Source organism: Durio zibethinus, chromosome 23 (assembly GCF_047325235.1).
Source record: "Durio zibethinus cultivar Kanyao isolate XHJ-2024 chromosome 23, ASM4732523v1, whole genome shotgun sequence".
Lineage (NCBI taxonomy): Eukaryota > Viridiplantae > Streptophyta > Magnoliopsida > Malvales > Malvaceae > Durio > Durio zibethinus.
The window spans coordinates 1,934,912-1,954,751 of record NC_143184.1 but is presented as its reverse complement, the minus strand read 5'-3'; the positions used below and the strand labels follow the sequence as shown (position 1 = coordinate 1,954,751).

Here is a 19,840-nt window from a genome sequence, read left to right as displayed (position 1 = left end):
GGAAGATCCAAATTTCTTGACTTCATGTCATTACTGGCTGCTTGCCCAGAATTGCTGGGTAATTGCCTCCAGCATCTTCATTCAACCGTTCAGCGTTTCCCAGGTGTTACGCTTTAAAAACCTAAAGATTTTCTGCTTCATCGTAATTACATATATGAAACCAAAATTTTCTATATAAAGAAAGGAACTTTGACTATTGATTTACAGGACTTGAACCAATAGTTCTTTGACAATGATTCTATGTACTCTAGAAGATAGGTATTTTCAATTTGGCCTTCAGGGTAATATAGGTATTTTCAGTCTCCAATGATGTAATGTGAAATAAAACAGCAATGTCTATCTGCCATTGTCAATGGCGCCAGCCACCATCTTTGACTATACCATATAATTATAAGCAATACTTTGAATATACTATAATTGAAGAAATCTGAGACATCAAGAAGTACCAAATATTGTTCATGTAAAATGATTTAATAATTAGAAATTTAATTTAATTAATTTATATAATTATTTTTAAAAATAATATTAATAAATTTAAAAATCTAATGCTGATTTGATTGCGAACACAAGAATAACCAACTTTGACTATGAAAGGATTTAAACAAAAATCATATCTTATCCAGAAAATATAAATGCAGAACAAATGCCAAAATTTACCATGGACTGGCGACATCTTAGAAACCTGTAAGAATCCTTAAACCTTCCTTGGAAAACTACAAAACCATATGCTCTTTACCCTGGAAAGACATCGAAAGAGAAAACAGAGGAAAAATTAGAAAAGAAAATAAAAAAGAAGCGAAAGCAGAAAGGTGTATCTGAAAGGCGGAATCTTCACGGGGACTCAAGCTTTTGCAGTTCCAAAAGGTTCACACCCATCTTTGAAAAATTCATTACTAGCAAATCCATTAGGAAATTAAAAATATATATATAGAAAAAGGGAACTTTACAACTACCAACACGCTCTCCCAAAATTTAGCCCCCATTTCCTAACCTTTTTCCTTTTCTCTCTCTCAATTTTAGCTGTTATTGCTGCAGAAAACCTTTCTTTATTTCGGGTTCGAGTTGGGTTCGGGTTATTTCAAATTTGGATGCAGAAAGCATGTCAATAGAGTCAAGCTCTTTCTCAGGGGATCACAGCTTGAGAGGTATATCAACTCATGGTGGACGCTATGTTCAGTACAATGTCTATGGTAACCTCTTCGAAGTTTCCAGAAAATACGTCCCCCCTATTCGCCCCGTCGGCCGTGGTGCTTATGGTATTGTCTGGTAAGAAATTTTTTTAGTTCTTCTTCTTTTAACGTTGTTTCAGTTAAAGTCCCTATTTTGATTGACTTCTTGTTTATTTCATGACCTGGGTTTGTCTTACCCTCGGGGTTCTACATAACTGTTTTTCTCGAATTCAAGTTTATTGATTTTAATAAGTTATTTACATGCTTCGATGGGAACTTGGCAATATTAAGGCCTGTATTTTTAGATTGATATCTTTTTAATTCAGATTAAAGATTGGAATTCATTAGCATGATAATACAGGCTACGTGGTTTTTCTTTTGTTTCTGTTTTTTGTTTGTTTGTTTGTTTGTTTGAGTGAATTATAATCACACTTTTCGTGGTGAATTAATGATTTATCTTTACCTTTGGTTACTTCATGTAGGATGGAGAGTAACACTTGAGTGTGGCTCTCATTAGCATTTTTATCTGTATTTTGCAGTGTGATTGCTTTTAATGAAATTAAACTGGCAAATTTAGGGCCCCCTTGAAGTGAATGACTCTAGGCACCAACTTCCCAGCTGAGGAGATTGAAAGAAAGTTATCATTCTGTTTGTTAGGCTTACTGTCTATATGTTATTAATAATGTGAAGCTAACATGTGATTTTCGCTCCCTTTTTCTTAGTTCTGCTATGAATTCAGAGACAGGGGAGGAGGTTGCTATCAAGAAAATTGGTAATGCATTTGACAACAGGATTGATGCCAAAAGGACATTGCGAGAGATCAAGCTTCTTCGTCACATGGATCATGAGAATGTAAGTTCTGTTCGCTCTATAGTTCGCTTGTTCACCTATTTGTTGGACATGTCAATTTGTTGTTTAAGTCAATAGACTCCTAATTGTTAGACTCCTCGCTTGCTTTAAGGGTGAGGTTGCTGTGGCCATCAAAACAATCTGAGGAGATGAAACATTTCCTTTCTTTCCATCATGTAAGGTTTTGACCGTCCTTAAAACGGGAGACAAAAACAATATCCACATTTTTGTCCCAATTTGTGTAATTATAGAAATTTGGGCTAACCTTCCTGTTGATTTGAGTTCCTTGTGAAGATAACCTTTATACCCTAGTAACTATTAACCATTAAGCAAGGGCCAATCTTATGATATTGTGCTTAAACCTTCCTTATTTGTTTGCATATTAGAAGTCACTATCTAACCAGGGTTTTCCTAAATCTTGTAAAAATTGCTGTTATCAGTCTTTATATTCTTCGATGAAATTGGCAGACTAATTTTGCCTTGTGCAAAGAACTAACTAAATGTTCCTATCAGATTTTTTTTATTGACTGATGCTTTTGTCGTTGGAACCCATTGAGGACAGGTTTTGTGTTAGTTTCTTACTCTTAGGCTTGGGTAACAAAGTTCCTCCACTTCGTATCTCTTCATCTCAATAATGACATGAGATTCTACTAAAGTAGGTAATCTCTGATATTGGAATTATAGTTTTACTTGTCGGTCTTTTTCTTCTTCAGGTGATTGCCATCAAAGACATCATACGGCCTCCACAGAGGGAGAACTTTAATGATGTGTACATCATTTATGAACTGATGGACACTGATCTTAGTCAAATCGTACGATCCAACCAACCATTGACAGATGATCATTGTCGGGTTGGTATCAAATACTTTCCCACTTATAAAATATACCGGGATATTCCTACTGTTTGTTGTCATATTTAGTTAGAAATATAGTATGATTTATATTTAGCAGTTTAGAAACTGGAAGCATTGTTGATTATGCAGTGCTACTTTTGCAGTACTTTATATATCAGGTTTTACGAGGGCTCAAATATGTACATTCAGCAAATGTTTTGCATCGTGATTTAAAGCCCAGCAATTTGTTTGTGAATGCAAATTGTGACCTTAAAATTGGAGATTTTGGGCTTGCAAGAACAACATCTGAAACTGATTTCATGACGGAATATGTAGTTACTCGTTGGTACCGGGCTCCAGAATTGCTTCTGAATTGTTCTAAATACACTGCTGCAATTGATATTTGGTCGGTGGGTTGCATATTTGGTGAAATCATGACTAGACAACCCCTCTTCCCTGGGAAAGACTATGTGCATCAGCTGAGGCTTATCACTGAGGTATGTTTTTTAGAATTTTCTTGCAGGAAACTACCAGAAAACTCTTTAGATGCTCTTTAACATCTTACTGTTTCTTGTAGTCCGGAGATCGTTTAATTGCATCCTACCATGTCATTTTGTTGTAAGTTTTGGCCCATTGCTTTTGACCCTTTGGTTGTGAGATTTGCAGATGAATTTTGCTTCCTCAGTGAAATTGCGTAATCTTGAATTCTAACAAGGAACCAGCAATAGTCATGGTCATCCGAGAAATGCTACCTTTGAACAAGTAGGTTAGATGGTTCAGCATATAGGCTGTAAGGACTAGATAGAAAATCAAGATCTCCAAGAAATGAGTTTTATGATTGTCTGTGGGAGATGATACTCCTTTCTGTGGGAGAGAAGGGTCCTTTGTTTTTAAAATTGAAAGCTGTAGCTTCTAGCAGTGAATTGAGGAAGAACATTGGCTGGGGACTTGCCTTTTAACCCTATCTCTCCTCCGCCTTTTACCTTTACTTAGCTGTTTTTAATTGTGTAAAATTGACATCGACTCTGCATTCCTGTGTGATCTTAATTTGCATGTTCTTTTGTTAGTGCTGGAATACCATGGACAATTGTGTCCCAAGAAATGCTGTAGATATTTTTCAAATCTCCGGAAAACTAAACACAGTTTTTCTGAAGGCATTGACTTTTTGCTTATCTATCTTGATGGAAGTTGAACGAAGTATGCTAAATTGTACAGAATTTCCTTTTCCCTGGAATAGCTTATAGGTTCACCTGATGATTCCAGTCTTGGGTTCCTTCGAAGTGACAATGCCAGAAGATATGTCAGACAGCTTCCGCAGTACCCAAGGCAAAATTTCTCTGCTAGATTTCCTAACATGTCACCTGGTGCTGTTGATTTGCTAGAGAAGATGCTCATCTTTGATCCACATAGGCGCATTACAGGTATAGTTGGTTGCAGATTTCTTACTGCTACTTCACATTAACATTGTGATGGATTTAAGATTCAGATAAGTTTGTTTTAATCACAAATTGCTATTTTGTGCTTAATTTTGAGCAAGCATTGGAAAATTTGCATGATGCTAATTCATGGAACCAAATCACCACTTTCTGTCCTCTACCCCTCCCTCGCCATTTTTTTTTCTCCATCACCTTAAGGTCCTTTTCTTCACTTGCTAACAACTTTTTATTGTTTGTCGCAGTCGATGAGGCTCTATCCCACCCATACTTGGCACCTCTTCATGACATCAATGAGGAGCCTGTTTGCCCAAGGCCTTTCAGTTTTGATTTTGAGCTACCATCTTTTACTGAGGAAGATATCAAGGAGCTTATCTATAGAGAATCTGTAAAATTCAATCCAGACCCAAATCATTGAGGACTATGTGTTGTATATGCCTGGAAGTGTACCTAAGTGGCTATGGTTTGCTGCAATACTATATAGGACTCATCAGTCCCTTTGAGATTAGAAAGATAAAGACTCAGCTTAGAATACTCTTAAACAGAATGAGAGTTTATTCAACTTTCATTTCACATCTCTTGCTGCCTGCAGCAATAGAATTTGTGAGGGGAAGGTCTCGTGTAATTGCTATCAGTTGTCCTGCTCATCAGAATGGGCTTCAACCTCTAGTTGGAGGAGGCTCTTCTTTTGACTCTAGAGAGATTAGTTATTTGAGCCGATGATGCTCTTATTACTTCATTTCATCTTGAGGAGTGAACTAGAAATATGCAGACATAGAGCATGTATTCAGTCTATGTCATGTACGCTTTCTTGGGTACGGAAATACATGAAGGCTTTAGCGTGCTGAAACTGCTAATTCTATAACTTTTCACTCTTTACTTGTCATGAAACTACTTTAAAAATTTGTGCATATTATAAAGTTGAATTGGTGGTAGTGGTTTTGTTTTACTTGTAACATAAAAGATTTCATAGCTTCTGTACTCTAAAATTTCGGCATGATAAGAATGTGCTGGACAAAGTTTAGATGTCTTATGCAGTTATGTTTGTACTACAAGAATTTCTCAAGCAGTTTTAAATGGATCATCTATAATAAAACACATCCATGTATGATGAATCGCTTTTAATAATTCACCCTATTGGTACAACTTTTGAGCACCACCCTATCAATGGACAAAGGCTCTGCTGGAAAGTCGCAAGCTGTGATTTTCTCGGGTCCTTGGTCAGGCAATAGGTCACATGGCTGAGGGCTTACTACACTTGTGATCCCCTCAACGTCAGTGCAAGTCCATGGCACCTTCTTAGCCTTTGCTGCCATTCCTATTGTGACATTGGATATGCAGATTTGAGTAAATGGATCACCTTCAATTCCTTCCAATCTGGCAGCCATCGACACATTGTCCGCCACAATGTCTCTATAGTTGATCCCTTGAATCACCGGCAACGCATTGGGATCATAGTGATTATCAGCATGTGCTTTATAGTTTCCTGTCATCCAAAACACCCATTTCATGGTGTGCAAAGTCATTCTTTTCACGTATATGTCTTTCACGAATCCTCCTCTTCCTCTAGCAGTCTTGATCCTGATCCCAGATTCTGTATGGACGGCAGTGATGTCTTCTGCTCTGACATCTTGGATTCCACCTGACATCTCGCTCCCAACGCAATGGCTGCGCTGTAAGGAGAAATACATGTCAGCCGCCTGATGACTAATTGTTTGGTGGGCATTCCAAATGAAATGCCGTATTCATCCCAACCACTTTTCACTGCTATACAGTCATCCCCTGAGACTATGTAGTTGTCCTCAATTCTAACATTTGTGCAAGAATCTGACCATCAAATTAAAAACGAACAACAATCAGAGATTGACAAGTTAATACTAGTAATGTTCTGAAAAAAAATATATTGTTGGCTTGAAAGTAAAAATCAATACCTGGATTGATTCCATCCGTGTTTGGAGATGTGACAGGAGCGATGATGGTAATGCCCTGTACAAGAATGTTGCTGCATCAAACAAATAAAACCAAGAATTAATCATGTCTGTCTTTTCCACGTGGACGGATGTGATTGAAGAAAGCATAAAATGTTTACCTGCTATAAACTGGATGAACATTCCATGATGGGGAGTTGAGCAGCGTTACATTGGAAATTTGCATGTTATCCGAGTACATGAATTCGATTAGGTAAGGTCGGGTGTATTTCAATTTGCCCTTGTGGAAATTTTGCCACCAGAATGCACCTTGACCGTCGATTGTACCGTTGGCCCCTGATAATGAAGCAGGATTATAAATTTAGGGTCCATTAATTTTCTAAATATTGCAAAGTTTTGTCATTATATACATATTGTTATGACTTAATGAGCTTGAAATGATGCTGATAATCACGGTTTAAAGATTTACCTGTAACAACGACATCAGTGAGATTAGTTCCAAATATGAGGCTGCTGAACCTTCCACCAGGTGCATCCCTTCCTCGACCATACGATGGCAAAGGCTTCAAAACAGGCCATTCTTTCATATCCTAAACCAATTGGTTAGTCATAAGAGTTAGCAGGGGTTAGATAAAATGGACCAACGCTGTTGCTTTCGCCTTTTTCTTTTTGGTTGTTGTCTAGGTTAACTAATACTATCATTAATTCATGATTCAAAGTCACCTACAGACAAATGGTAATAGAAAATTAGGGGACCGTGATTTTCGCACATAAAATGTGTTTATAGCAATCAATAAACAAGTGAAATTGTCCATGTTTTGGATTTCAGAGTCTTCGTTAGGTTCAAGTTCAATAGACTAATTTCAATTCCTATAGGTGATCTGCCAATTTTAGTTGAAGTGACACCTGGAAAGATACCAATATCTTTCATGTCAAAAACCTGGAACGTGAAATTTCATGTAACTTTCACCCAAAAGAAATTGCCGTAACGAATCAAACCTGAGAAGCAAGAAGAACAGCATCTTTGTCAAGATAGAGGGTGAAATAGCTGGTGAGGCTAAAGCTCCCAGTCAACCATTGTCCAGCAGGAACATATAGCTGAGCCCCCCCATCAGACTCATACTGGCTCAGATGATTAACTGCATCCTGAAATGCTTTAGTATTTGATGTTTTCCCATCACCGACTCCTCCAAAATCTGTTATTGATGCAGTGTGTCGTCTGCAACTTATAGCTGTGTACTCAAACGACTCCAATATCCTTCCTTTCCTGGCCTCAGCTCCTTTTAGACCTAAGCTTAATGCCACCAAAACAAGTACTGTGGCTATCCTGGTCACCTGCAAGGTCAAGAAGGTAACAGAGAAGAGAAAGTAAGTACCCATTAGAAGAACTCATGAGGAAATGATGAGCTAATTAACTTGGCCTTGTATGACTTTTATTGTTAAGGGGAAGTTAGAAGCTTGGGTATGAACAGAAGGGACAAATGGGAGTACAAGAAAGAGCATGTCAAGGAACAATGACTATTTTAAATACAAGAATATATAAAGCAGAGAAATGGACTGTTAAGTGATTAACCACCTCCTGGAAGCTATAACTCTAGTACATTGTTTTGAAATGAAATGGAGAGAACGCATTATTTGTTTTTGGTTTGTAAATTAATGAAGGAAGAAGGGAAAAGGTGTAAATGGTATTTACTTGAATTCTCACTGGACTCAATATGCCTAACAACTCCATTGTTAGAAAATGATGAGATTAGAACTTGCTGTATGATGTGCTAGAGGGACAAATGATGTATATATTTATAAGGTAAGAGTTCAACTGTTGAAAGTGGATAGCTTCACTTTTTCAGCAATTGGGTTTCTTGTCCTGCTTCTAAGCAAAGCATTGTTTATCCTGATTGTACTTTCAAAATGTTCTGCTTAGAGAATAAAGAAAGTAATTTATCGAATATTTAATTTTTTTTAATTGGAGAAAGAAAATTTGTGGCTAGTTAACATTGTCAGCTAAATCAGAACCAGGCAATCAAATTTGGAACACCATTTTTTTTATCTGATTTATTTGCAACATTAGAAGAGGTCGGACCATTGGTATAAAGAGCAAAAGTTGGAACCTTTTTTTTTATTCTTTTTTCCTTTCATGTTATTTCCCACACACTCTCCAAATCCATCCACTATTTCCGTCTTACCAAACAGACACAGCGCCAGGGGCAGTGACGATGTTAGAACCATCGAGGAAAGTACGGCTGCAATTGGGGGCTGTTATAAAAAAACGTTTAGGCTCGTGACCTTTCTTCTTGTCTTGCGGACACAAAAAGGAGTTTGTTTTTTGCTGCTTGGCCGGTTCTGTTAGAAAGTAGTTAATGGGTCCCCTTCTTCAGTCCACTTTCTTGGAGTTAGCATCAAAATTTTTATCACGTGAGCCTCTTACCCCATCCCTCCACCCCCACCACCATTGCCGACCCACTTCACGGGCGAAAAAACAAGGGGGGACAACAATGAAAATATCAGTGGGTCCCTTCCCTCCATTCTCTCCATCATCATTACTAACCCACCTAGAACATACATTCTTTCTAGTTTCCACCAGAATTAGTTGGGTGGCATCTCAAGCATGATCAAACACCGTCCGTCCGGTGTCGTGATCTAGTGGCTAAGAATGTCTTAAGAAGACATAAGGGCGAGATTCAACCTCAACTGTCACGAATTTAAAGAAGAGTCTTGAATCTTACATAAAATAAAATAAAAAAGATATTGAAATATAAAAGTGTTCACATCATCTACTCTTATGAGATACTTTTTGTAAGATAAAATCATGAGATCAAGGGATCAAAACGAATAATACCTCTTAAAAATATGAATCATGATAGATAAATTGATTTGAGACATCAAAAAAATAAATGTCTAGATCTTAAAATCACGTAAATTCAAAACTTAAATTTTGATCCGTGATACAATCACCTCCCTTCCTCTTTGTTATAAAGTTTTGCCCTCTTAAAACCAAAAAAAAAAAACACCGTCCGATTTTACGGCCCAAACCCCATTCTGTAATAATCGCATGGTCATGGTTCAAGTTTCTCTTCCTTACAAGTTTCAACCAACTCCCTTTCAAAATGTTGTTGATTCTTGTTCAATGCCATCGCGTAAACATAAAATTGGTATTGTTTTCACGTAAACAATAGAATTAAACGGTCTCGATTTTCATTATTGTTGTTAAAATTTTGTTTATCTGAATGTCCTCCCTTCCCTTCAACTTATGTACAAAATCCAATTAGTGGGCCTTTTATGGTTGAAAAAAATACCATTTTGGCCTCTTCTATCTCCAAGAGTGCACTTCACATGAGTCCCATTCTTTTTGTAAGAAATGCACTTGTCTCGTCCAAGTAACAGTTTCCTTTTCGGCTTGTTTTGGTCCATGTAGGGAGCTAACTGGACTCTCTAAAATATGGAGCTCCTAGGTAAAAAAATTAAGGTTTTTATTTAAATAAGCGGTGATATTAATTTTGATAAAATAAAATATTATTATTATTATTATAATTGTGATAAAAAAAATTTTTAAAAATTTATATTAATTTAATTTCATTAATATTTTCATTTGAATTCAATGAATTTAATCACATCGTATAAAAAGCATAAAAATATGAAAAAATTCAAACAAGCCTAAGATGCTAATTATAGTAGGCATGTGAGTGGCAATGTCGAATCACGTTTGGACTTTGGAGTTTTCCTATCCAATTGAGAGACTAGGAATCATTTAATGTTTGTCCTTCACAACAAAGACGACCAATCAAGGATAATGTGTGCGTTTCACGTGTAGGTGAACCACTTCGATGGTACATTGTATTTGAATTTTATATTTATATCGAAAATGCATGTGAATTTCTAGTAGATTGTATAAAGATTTCCCGATAATTAAAATCAATTCATTTTTAACTATTTATTTGTTTTTTTTTTCTATAGTTATGAGATTGATAGGAGGGAATTTGAAGGGGAAAAATGTGGAGTAATTGAATTGGAAAGTAAGGCAATAGAATCGAGGAGAGGAAAGGATTTTTGCTTTTGTTTCTTTTACATGTATTTAAAAGTAGTATTCATAGTTTTAAATTCTTCATACAAGAGAATCGAGTTATGGAGGTTTTGAACATATTTATTTCACTTAATTTCTTCTAAATTATGTAGAGCAGCAAATGTTATAGTAATAGTTTTTCTTTCTTCCCTTCTATTTGTGTCGAGCTTCTAGCTAAGAGTTTAAATTTTGAAATCATAAGGAAGGATAAATGTAAGGAATAATTTTTATATTTATACTCTGACATTTAAATAAAAAACCGAAACCTAAAATTATAAAGAAAGAAAGAAAACAATTAGGATAAAAATAAAATGTGCTTTTTGCGTTTGTATTTTGATGTTCTAAGTAAGAAATCAAGACTAAAAATGATTAAAACAAAGAAGAAAATAAGAATGTAAGAATAAAATAAAATTGAATTGATAGCACTTTGATATATCTATTTATTGATAAAATATAAAAAATTTATATAATCGAATGATAACGTAATCGAACTGATATAATATTATATATGTTAATTCGATTTAAAAATAAAAAATATTCTTAACTATTATTAACAATCTCCGATGAAAGAAATGTTTAATATACTTTGAATCCAAAAATATCCCAAACACCTTCCAAACATATTGTAAGTGACAAAATAAGATGCATTTAGTGAAAATATGTATCTCGGTTTTTTTAAAAAAATAACAATTAAACAGACTCAATTGCCCATTGCAACCCAATTTTAAAATATTGAAAACAGGCTTAGTTTGGTTTATTTTGACATACGGGTCGAGTTATAGGCCCAAGAAGTTATAGATCGGACAAGTCCAAGTTCCTATCATACCCTTTACGGGTTTGCTCAATCTTAATTTAGAGAAATTTTCAACACTGGGCTCATCGAAACAAAAGGCAAACACACACACCACAGAAACCCGAAGTTGATGAAGTCGAGGATGGATGATGCAGATATGAAATTAGTTTTGTGGAGACAGGTATCAGCCGAAGAATGTGACGTCGTAACTTTAATCTGCAAAAAGTTGAGTAGCCAACTGAAACAACTCTCAATCTGCAAATAGGAAAATTTTCATCAAATTATTATCTGTCTAGTTAAAAGCTATATTCCAACAAGTCAATGATAATTTCATCGTAGGATGTTTTTTTGGGCTAAAAGATTCAAATCCAATCACACCAATAAAAGTAAAATTAAATAATAAATCAAACACACAAGAAATAATAATTTAATATAGTTCGGTTCGATCAACTTATATACACGAATAAAAAACAAGATCCACTAGTTGTAAAGAATTACAAAGATACATCAAATTTCAACATCACTCAACAATCAATACTCATAAAACACTCTCAATCATTTCTAGTCCAATGGAGTATTCTCAATCAAAACAAACACAAATCCAAACCCTTGTGCATTCTTTCAACATAACCAAACGCATACCCATATGCTCTCATACATCATACCTATGTGGACCCTCTCAATCTCCTCTAGTCTACTCACAAACAAACATACACACCCATAAGACGTAGAGCCCCAATACTCCTATGGAATGTCTATCTCACAAAACTCTATAACTTTTTTACATCTTTTTCTCATAACTAACCCTATAAAGACTTCACCTATTTATAACCATATAAACTTACTCATTAAAAATCCCTTTCCTCTTAGAATTATTCTTTTGTAAGTCAAACTTGCCTATTAAGAATCTCTTTCCTTTTAAAATTCTTCTCTTGCAAGTCAAACTTACCTATTAAGAATCCTCTTTCTTTTAGAATTTTTTTTTTTTTGCAAGTCTTCTTATCCATCAAGCAATATCTGACAAATCTCAAACAAATCTCAAACAAATCTCTTATGGGATTTGAGTCAATATTCCCAACAATCTCCACCTTGACTCAAATTTCATCAATCATCTGTCTTCATGCTAGACATGCTTGGCTCCACCTGTAATGGAAGTCTCACAATCATATTTTCTTGTATGTCTTCACACTTCATACAAACTGATCTTCAATCCTCAAAACTTGAACTTGAACTCTTTTTTTGAATCGAGCTCCTCTAAACTTACTTCTTCCCATGTCTTAAACCAAGCTCCTCCCATTTCTTGAACTGTCAACTCTTTCATGTCTTGAACCTTCGACTCTTTTCACATCTTAAATCTTCAACTCTTCTCACATTTCGAACCTTCAGCTCCTTCAGCTCCTTCAGCTCTGATACCACTTGTTAGGGAACACCACAGCTCTGATACCATTTGTTGGGCTAAAAACCTCAAATCCAATCATACCAATGGAAGCGAAATCAAATAATAAATCAAACACACAAGAGACAGCAATTTAACGTGGTTCGATCCAATCAACCTACATCCACGAATGAGAAACAAGATCCACTAGTTGTAGAGAATTACAAACATACATCAAATCATCAACCTCACTCAACAATCAATACTCATAAAACACTCTCAATTTCTTCTAGTCCTATGAAATATTCTCAACCAAAACAAACACAAACCCAAACCTTTGTACACTCTTTCAACATAACCAAACTCATACTCATATGCTCCCATACATCATACCTATGTGGACCCTCTCAGTCTTCTCTAGTCCACTCACAAACAAACATACACACTCATAAGACGTAAAGGCCCAATACTCTTATGGTTATCTATCCTACAAAACCTACAACTCTTAACCATACAAATTTACCCATTAAGAATCCCTCTTCTCTTAGAATTTTTCTCTTATAAGTCAAACTTAACTATTAAGAATCTATTTCTTTTTAGAATTATTCTCTTATAAGTCAAACTTACCTATTAAGAATCCTTTTTATCTTAGAATTCTTCTTTTACAAGTCTTCTTGTCCATCAAGTAATATCTGACAAATCTCAAATAAATTTTTAACAAATCTCAAACAAATCTCTTATGGGATTTGAGTAAATATTTCCAACAATTTTGACAAGAATTTGAACAATGGAATAAAGTTTAGACACGGTTAAAAAAATGGCAATAATAAAAACATGAATCAGCCCTAAATCTCTGTTTGGTCGCAAAGAAAGTGAAAAAAAAAAAGTTAAATTCAGCGGTTTCTGTCCCAAATTGGTTTTAGGTGATAAGCAAACTCAAAGTCGTATGCATAACCTTCGTGAATGTCACAAATTCACTCGAAATTTCTGATCAATCAGTTCGTTTTTCTTGCATTTTCTCAGCAACCAAACGAAACATGAATCACTAATAAAATAATAAGCACTAAGTTATTTTACTAACCTTTAACGGCCAATTCTTGAGGGGAGTCGAGCTTTTGAGGATGTCTTTGAATAAAACAAGTTGTTTTATGTTCATCTGATGTGAAGGATTAAGTAGGATGATTCGGTGGGCCATAATCAGAACAATTCAATGGGCTTTTTATAAGGGATTTAATTGATTTTAAAAATATTTTTAGAAAAATAAATTAATATAGTTATCAAATTACCTTTAAGAATTTAATTGATTTTGATAATTTTTTTAAAAGAAAAAAAATTCAAAGCAAATTACTCTTTAAGAAAAAGAGAAATACAATAAAAATTTTTGAAAAAGAGAAAAAGAATAAAAGTCAAAAAGGTTTAAATGTGAAACAAATGAAGTTGGTTTCTTAATTATATTTTTAAATCTTTAAATCTATTCAATGAAATTATACTAAAATGTGAGACGCATGGAGTTGTTTTTGTAATTAATCCTTAATTTGTATCAAATCTTTTGTTGATTTGTTTTTGCAATTTTTTGAAAACAAACTTTTCAACTAATTATTTTTAAAAATTTATCTTCTTCAACTTAAAATCTTGATCTTATAAGTTTATTATAATCTATCATTTAATTTGTAAATAATTTTTTAAAAAATTAAATTTACCCATATTTTATTTTTTTAAAATAAAAAAATAATTTGCTGATTAAGTTTACCAATATTCAATTTTAATTATTGAATTTATAAAATTTTATTCTATTAATATGAACTAAATTACTGTCAATATTTTCATTTATAAAATATATTTTTATCACTCAATTTATATATGTATTTATAAATTTAAGGAATTAAACCAATCCAAACCAAACCCAATTTCCTTTTTTTTTTTAGTTCATTAATGAAAATACCTTCTCTGTTCATCTTCTCAATTTTCATGTAACACCGCTCATCTTCTCTGTTCATTAAAGTATTTACCATTCACATAAAAAGCATGGTTTCGATTCCCATCTTTTCAAATCAACAGAAAAAGAAACTCTTTCTATGGATTCCTTTATGATTTGCTTATTTACCCAATGAAAATGAAATTTTACCTTCTACTTACATTTCGGTTAAAAAAATTTACCGTTGTCGGCATTGGTGATTAAAATTTTGACACTTGAAGAATAATGGAGGTTTTGATTTGGTCATGAAATAGTAATGCTTGCCAATTGCTGCTAGACTAATATACAGTCAAAACCAAAAGAAGCAAATAATTCCTAGGGTGAAAATTATGAACATGACTTTAGTAATTTAAGACAATAGTCAAAATTGTATGGTAATTACCTGGTTTTAGCAACAGGATAGTTAAGTTAGATAATGGTTCACTTTCAGTTACAGTTGATAAAAAAAAATTTACACAAAAATATCAAACACTTGATGTGGTCTCTTCACTTGCAAATTAAACAAAAAGGAAAATGACCTTTAACTAAAGAAAGATTCCAATTTTCGAGCGTACAATGCTCAATGAAGAAAGACCATAAAGCTTGATGGATCACATTGATGTCCACGTGAAGTGCATCAAGCTCGCACAACAACCTTCAGTAATTACCGTTGCTTAGACTAGTAGGAGTAAACATTATCACATACAGAACTTGTTTTACAAAAATTTAAAATTGTTGTCCTTTTAATATTTTTTTTATAAATATATATAAGAAAAGTGCATTATGGTTCAAATCTATTGTTTCTACCTCAAATTAACAAATTGTTGATATATATTGTATTTCTTTAAGATATTTTTAACAAATTGTTTACCTTGATAAATTTATTTATGCTTAACTTAAATTCTGATGCTGAATTTGTTAGGAGTCCATGTGATCTTATAAATTTATAAGGTGTTTGATAAATCATTAAAAAATAAAAACTTCAGCTATTTTATTTTTTTAATATATTTGATATTTAATTTTTAAAAATCATTTAATTAAAATTATAAATAAAAAGTGTAAAAAATATTAAGTAACTTTTAGTTATAAATTAAAATGAAAAAGGATAAGGTTATACTTTGCCATTTTAAACTTTAAAATATTCCAATTTAATATTGATTTTACCAATTTATCATATACTTAATTTAAATGATCGGTGGGAAATTTTTTTTTTTTTTTTTATGACTAATGAAGCCATAATCAATAGGGGAGATTTTGGTAATGCCCCGTGCTTGTAAACTTCATATGAAATCAAACTCTCAACCCTTTAAGCGTCCACCGCAATTGTCTCTTATCCTTAATTAAAAAAACAAAAATCAAATTTCCATGTTTCCCCCTTTAAAGACTTGCCTTCATCACTAAAACGTTCCTTTTTTTTTTGTCTAGCTTTTATTTAGATAAGCATTTGGGATTTATTGATATATAATCTTAGAATTATGAATTTAGGAATTTAATTACAATAAAATTTAAAATTTAAAAATCTCATCATATACAACCAATTTAAATTCTAATTTAAATCGAATTTACATCTAACTCAATAACTAAGGAGATAATATTTATTACTAACAAACCAAGTCAAGTTAATTAAAAAAAAAAAAGGCAGCTGTATTAAAAGTTAGAAAGGAGGATTTCTTTTGGAAAGGTGCTGCCCGTTTTGGCTTTCCTCGGTAGTTTATAAATTATAAGTGATGCTCTGCTACCTCAGCTTCAACATTTCTCTCTGCTTTCTCCTCTCTTTTTAGAGCTAGGAATCTTGGATTACATTTGCACAGCCTTCAAAACCAGAATCTAAGGTCTAATTTTTCTTCTAATCTTTCCTTTTTTTAATCTTTCTTTAAATATAGTGGAGTGCCCTTTTTCTCTTTTGTTTTCTTGAGACCAGAATCCAGACCATGAAAAACAATCCAAAGGTTGAAGAAAACTTTCTATGTGATCAAAACATGAAAACCCATTTTGCCATTCCTTGGACCTTCCCCAAGTTAGCAGTTTCTTCCATCATTTTGATTTCTGTTCTCTGCGTCTTCTACACAGTAAGCTTCTTGAATGCTTCAAACTCATCAAATCAGGAACTCAGAATCATCAAAACCATTCATGTTATTGAACAAGTGATAGCCCCACCAGTTTCATCCCAAAAACCAACCCTCCTAGAAAAAACAACCCTTCACCACATAGTTTTTGGCATTGCGGCATCAGCTCGCTTATGGGATCACAGGAAAAACTATATCAAACTATGGTGGAAACCCCAACATATGCGTGGCATCGTCTGGTTAGATGAGGCTGTAAATAATGGAACTGACGACCATTTTTTGCCACCAATAAAGATCTCGAGTGATACTTCAAAGTTCAAATACAAGAACCCGAAAGGCCACCGTTCTGCCATAAGGATATCCCGCATAGTTTCCGAGACTCTACGACTTGGCTTGGAAGATGTGAGATGGTTCGTTATGGGAGATGATGATACATTTTTTGTACCCGATAATTTGGTTAGAGTTTTGTCCAAATATGATCATAATCAGTTTTATTACATTGGGAGTTCTTCAGAGAGTCATTTGCAGAACATAAATTTTTCTTATGGGATGGCTTATGGCGGTGGGGGTTTTGCCATCAGTTACCCTTTGGCTAAAGCTCTTGCAAAAATGCAAGACAGGTGCATACAAAGATACCCAGGATTGTACGGTTCTGATGATCGGATTCACGCTTGCACGGCTGAGCTCGGAGTTCCTCTCACCAAGGAACACGGATTTCACCAGGTTTGTCTGTTTCTACTTTACTCCTTTTAAATTCCTTAATTTGCTGAAAATTTTAAAATGAAGAAGTTATTGAATGATTCAATTGTTTGAAGATTTCCTTTTCGTAACTCCAACTTGTTTACTACTACTAACTCTGGATGATTTTTTATTCTTCCATGGGTGACACGGTCTGGAAAAGCTTGTAATTTCCTCAGTACTTTACTCTTGTTAATTTATTTAAAGTGAGGCGTCCAAATCTAGTTTTTTCCTACATTTATTGAAAAGTTCAAATTTTGTTTTAGCTAATGCAATGCACTAATTGAGGGTTATTCCATATTATCTAGGATTAAATAAAAATAACCTAATCGAACCGCTAACTAAGTTTTAGTTTTTTTTTTTTTTGGCACAAAAAGATTTTAAATAGAAATAAGAGAAAAGATTGTACATATTAAAAGTTGAACCTCATATTTATTAAAAATTATTTTTAAAAAATAATTATATAAATTGATTGAATTAAGTTACAATTCTTGAGTTTTAATCTTTAAATTTCTTTTGAAAGCCTATTAGAATTAGTTAATAGCCTAATCTAACATAACCAATACTTTTGGGGGGTTTATCATGATGTCCTAGGAGTTAATTTAAAGTGAGTTGTTCAAAATTAGCTTTTTTTTTTTAATTATTAAAAAGTAAACTTTTGTTTTAGCTAATGCACTATTTGGGGATTTATTCCCTATTATTTAGGAATAATAAGAAAAACCTAATCCACTAACAATTTGAATTCGGACCGTCCGATTTGAATTAGTTAATAAATATCATACTTCTTTTTTGGTTTCATAATCATGATGTCCTGGGAATTTTTTTTGTGGTCAAAATTTCCCTATTTCCATCTACTTAGGTTTCTTTATCTCGCATGTCACGGCATTGATAAGCACAGCTTTTGCAAGCCTGTTTTGTTCACATGTTTCAGCATCACCGTCATATTCCAACGAATTTGTTGACAACCCTTTTGAAACCAAAGTCTAAGGCGGTGGAACCTAAGCCAATACTACTACAGTTCCATCATTTGCCTCTGTTTTAATAAATGTGTTTAGTTAGTACTTGTGGCCTCACATTAACGTTTTCGATCTTATTCTGTCTGTTTGCCGTAATTAAACTTTTTTTTTTTTCTGTTTCTTTTGATTCCTAATAATATTATTCACCAACGTTGATGACACGAACTCGTTCTCAACATCTTCTATATGGACACAAAATGTGCTTGACTTGGTACATGCCCAATTCAAACAATTTCATAACAGATTGATGGGACTTTTTGTTTTTTTGTTTTTAATTTTAACAGTTAGACAATCTGATTTCAAATTTTTTTTCAAGATTTTGATTCCAATACGGCGCATTTAAACTCTCCTTCTATCGATAAATTCATTTTTCATGAGTTACAGGATTGATAATTTACCCTAAATTTGTTGAATGAAACACAAATAATTTACTTCAATATTTTGCTAATAAGTGTTTTAAAAATACTTTTAAATTATTATAAAGTAATATTTTCTTTCATTAATGATTACTAACAAAGTCTTTATTATGGTTTATTTTTATCAGTACGATGTATATGGTAGTCTCTTGGGCCTCCTGGCAGCGCATCCTGTTGCGCCTCTCGTCTCTGTCCACCACCTAGATGTGGTTGAGCCCATATTCCCCAATGTGAACAGGGTCCAAGCCTTGCAACGTCTAAAGGTTCCAATTAATATGGACTCGGCTGGAGTCATGCAACAATCCATTTGCTATGACAAAACCAGAAGCTGGACAATCTCGGTCTCCTGGGGCTATACAGTTCAAATATACAGGGGCATATTTTCAGTTAGAGAGATGGAAATGCCAGCTAGAACTTTCCTGAATTGGTATAAGAAAGCTGATTACACCGGCTTCTCTTTCAATACCCGTCCTGTTAGCAGACATGTTTGCCAAAACCCATTTGTGTATTACTTGTCTAATGCATTATACAACAAGAACACAAATCAGACAGCTAGTGAGTATGTTCAGCACCGAGTTCCATTCCCTGAATGTAAGTGGAAGATGGCAGATCCTTCACGGATTGAGAGAGTGGAGGTTTACAAAAAACCCGATCCAAAATTATGGGACAGGGTAAGTTTTCATGCTTCAAAAAATTTGGTCAATGTGCATGAAACAGTTTTTGATTGCATGCTAATGGATGAATTTCTGTTGTGTTTTCGAGCAGCCTCCGCGAAGGAATTGTTGCAGGGTCTTGCCAACCAAGAAGAAAGGCACCATGGTTGTTGATGTCGGAGTGTGCGGAGAAGATGAGTTCATAGAACTGCGATGAGCAATTTCACTTTTCCTCCCTGCTCTTCATAGTTGATTAAAATTTTTTTTCTCTTATTCAACCTTATTTGTCTTATATATCAACGGGTGATATGTAAAGAGTAAAAATATTTCTTTTTCTCCAACTGATGTCAAGTAACAACGTCAACATTGTTAATTTCGAGTTGAACTCAAAAACCTTACATAGGGACAAAAACATGTGCAGGTACAGAAACATAAAATAAAATTAATAGCATACGAAGTTCTTTTTTTGAATGAAAGGATATGAAGTCTTTTCAAACCAAGAATTCCATGCTTTGGGTTTGGTGCGAGGTCCACGCGCATATCCCTTATTCCTACCCAAA

General features: G+C 33.9%; 3 protein-coding genes and 1 pseudogene across 7 annotated transcripts; 2 read left to right on the top strand and 2 right to left on the bottom strand.

Annotated features, from left to right (window-relative positions):
• The first annotated feature begins 567 nt into the window (after positions 1-567).
• Positions 568-5,233, top strand: LOC111313887 (mitogen-activated protein kinase 4). 4 transcript variants are annotated; one of them, XM_022914736.2, is made up of 7 exons: positions 568-864; positions 1,036-1,266; positions 1,892-2,021; positions 2,732-2,869; positions 3,016-3,348; positions 4,089-4,272; positions 4,530-5,233. In XM_022914736.2, the coding sequence occupies exons 2-7, from the start codon at positions 1,100-1,102 to the stop codon at positions 4,700-4,702; spliced, it is 1,125 nt and encodes a 374-aa protein (XP_022770471.2). In that variant the 5' UTR covers positions 568-864; positions 1,036-1,099; the 3' UTR covers positions 4,703-5,233. The 4 variants fall into 4 exon arrangements, with proteins under 4 accessions (XP_022770471.2, XP_089608986.1, XP_089608985.1 ...); XM_089752860.1 differs by having other exon boundaries at positions 659-864; positions 1,709-2,021; XM_022914737.2 differs by having other exon boundaries at positions 705-864; positions 1,021-1,266.
• Positions 5,234-5,267: 34 nt separating this feature from the next.
• LOC149512082 (putative polygalacturonase pseudogene) lies at positions 5,268-5,777 on the bottom strand (annotated as a pseudogene).
• On the bottom strand, positions 5,296-7,983 carry LOC111313886 (putative polygalacturonase). Of its 2 annotated transcripts, XM_022914735.2 has the most exons (6): positions 7,906-7,983; positions 7,212-7,547; positions 6,682-6,802; positions 6,374-6,548; positions 6,216-6,286; positions 5,296-6,111 (listed from the first exon to the last, which is right to left on the bottom strand). In XM_022914735.2, the coding sequence occupies exons 1-6, from the start codon at positions 7,942-7,944 to the stop codon at positions 5,831-5,833; spliced, it is 1,023 nt and encodes a 340-aa protein (XP_022770470.2). In that variant the 5' UTR covers positions 7,945-7,983; the 3' UTR covers positions 5,296-5,830. The 2 variants fall into 2 exon arrangements, with proteins under 2 accessions (XP_022770470.2, XP_022770469.2); XM_022914734.2 differs by lacking the exon at positions 7,906-7,983 and having other exon boundaries at positions 7,212-7,727.
• An 8,210-nt stretch (positions 7,984-16,193) lies between these two features.
• On the top strand, positions 16,194-19,619 carry LOC111313884 (uncharacterized). The gene is made up of 3 exons (XM_022914732.2): positions 16,194-17,180; positions 18,756-19,298; positions 19,393-19,619. Exons 1-3 carry the CDS (start codon positions 16,323-16,325, stop codon positions 19,495-19,497), a joined length of 1,506 nt encoding a protein of 501 aa, XP_022770467.1. The 5' UTR covers positions 16,194-16,322; the 3' UTR covers positions 19,498-19,619.
• The last annotated feature ends 221 nt before the right edge of the window (positions 19,620-19,840 follow it).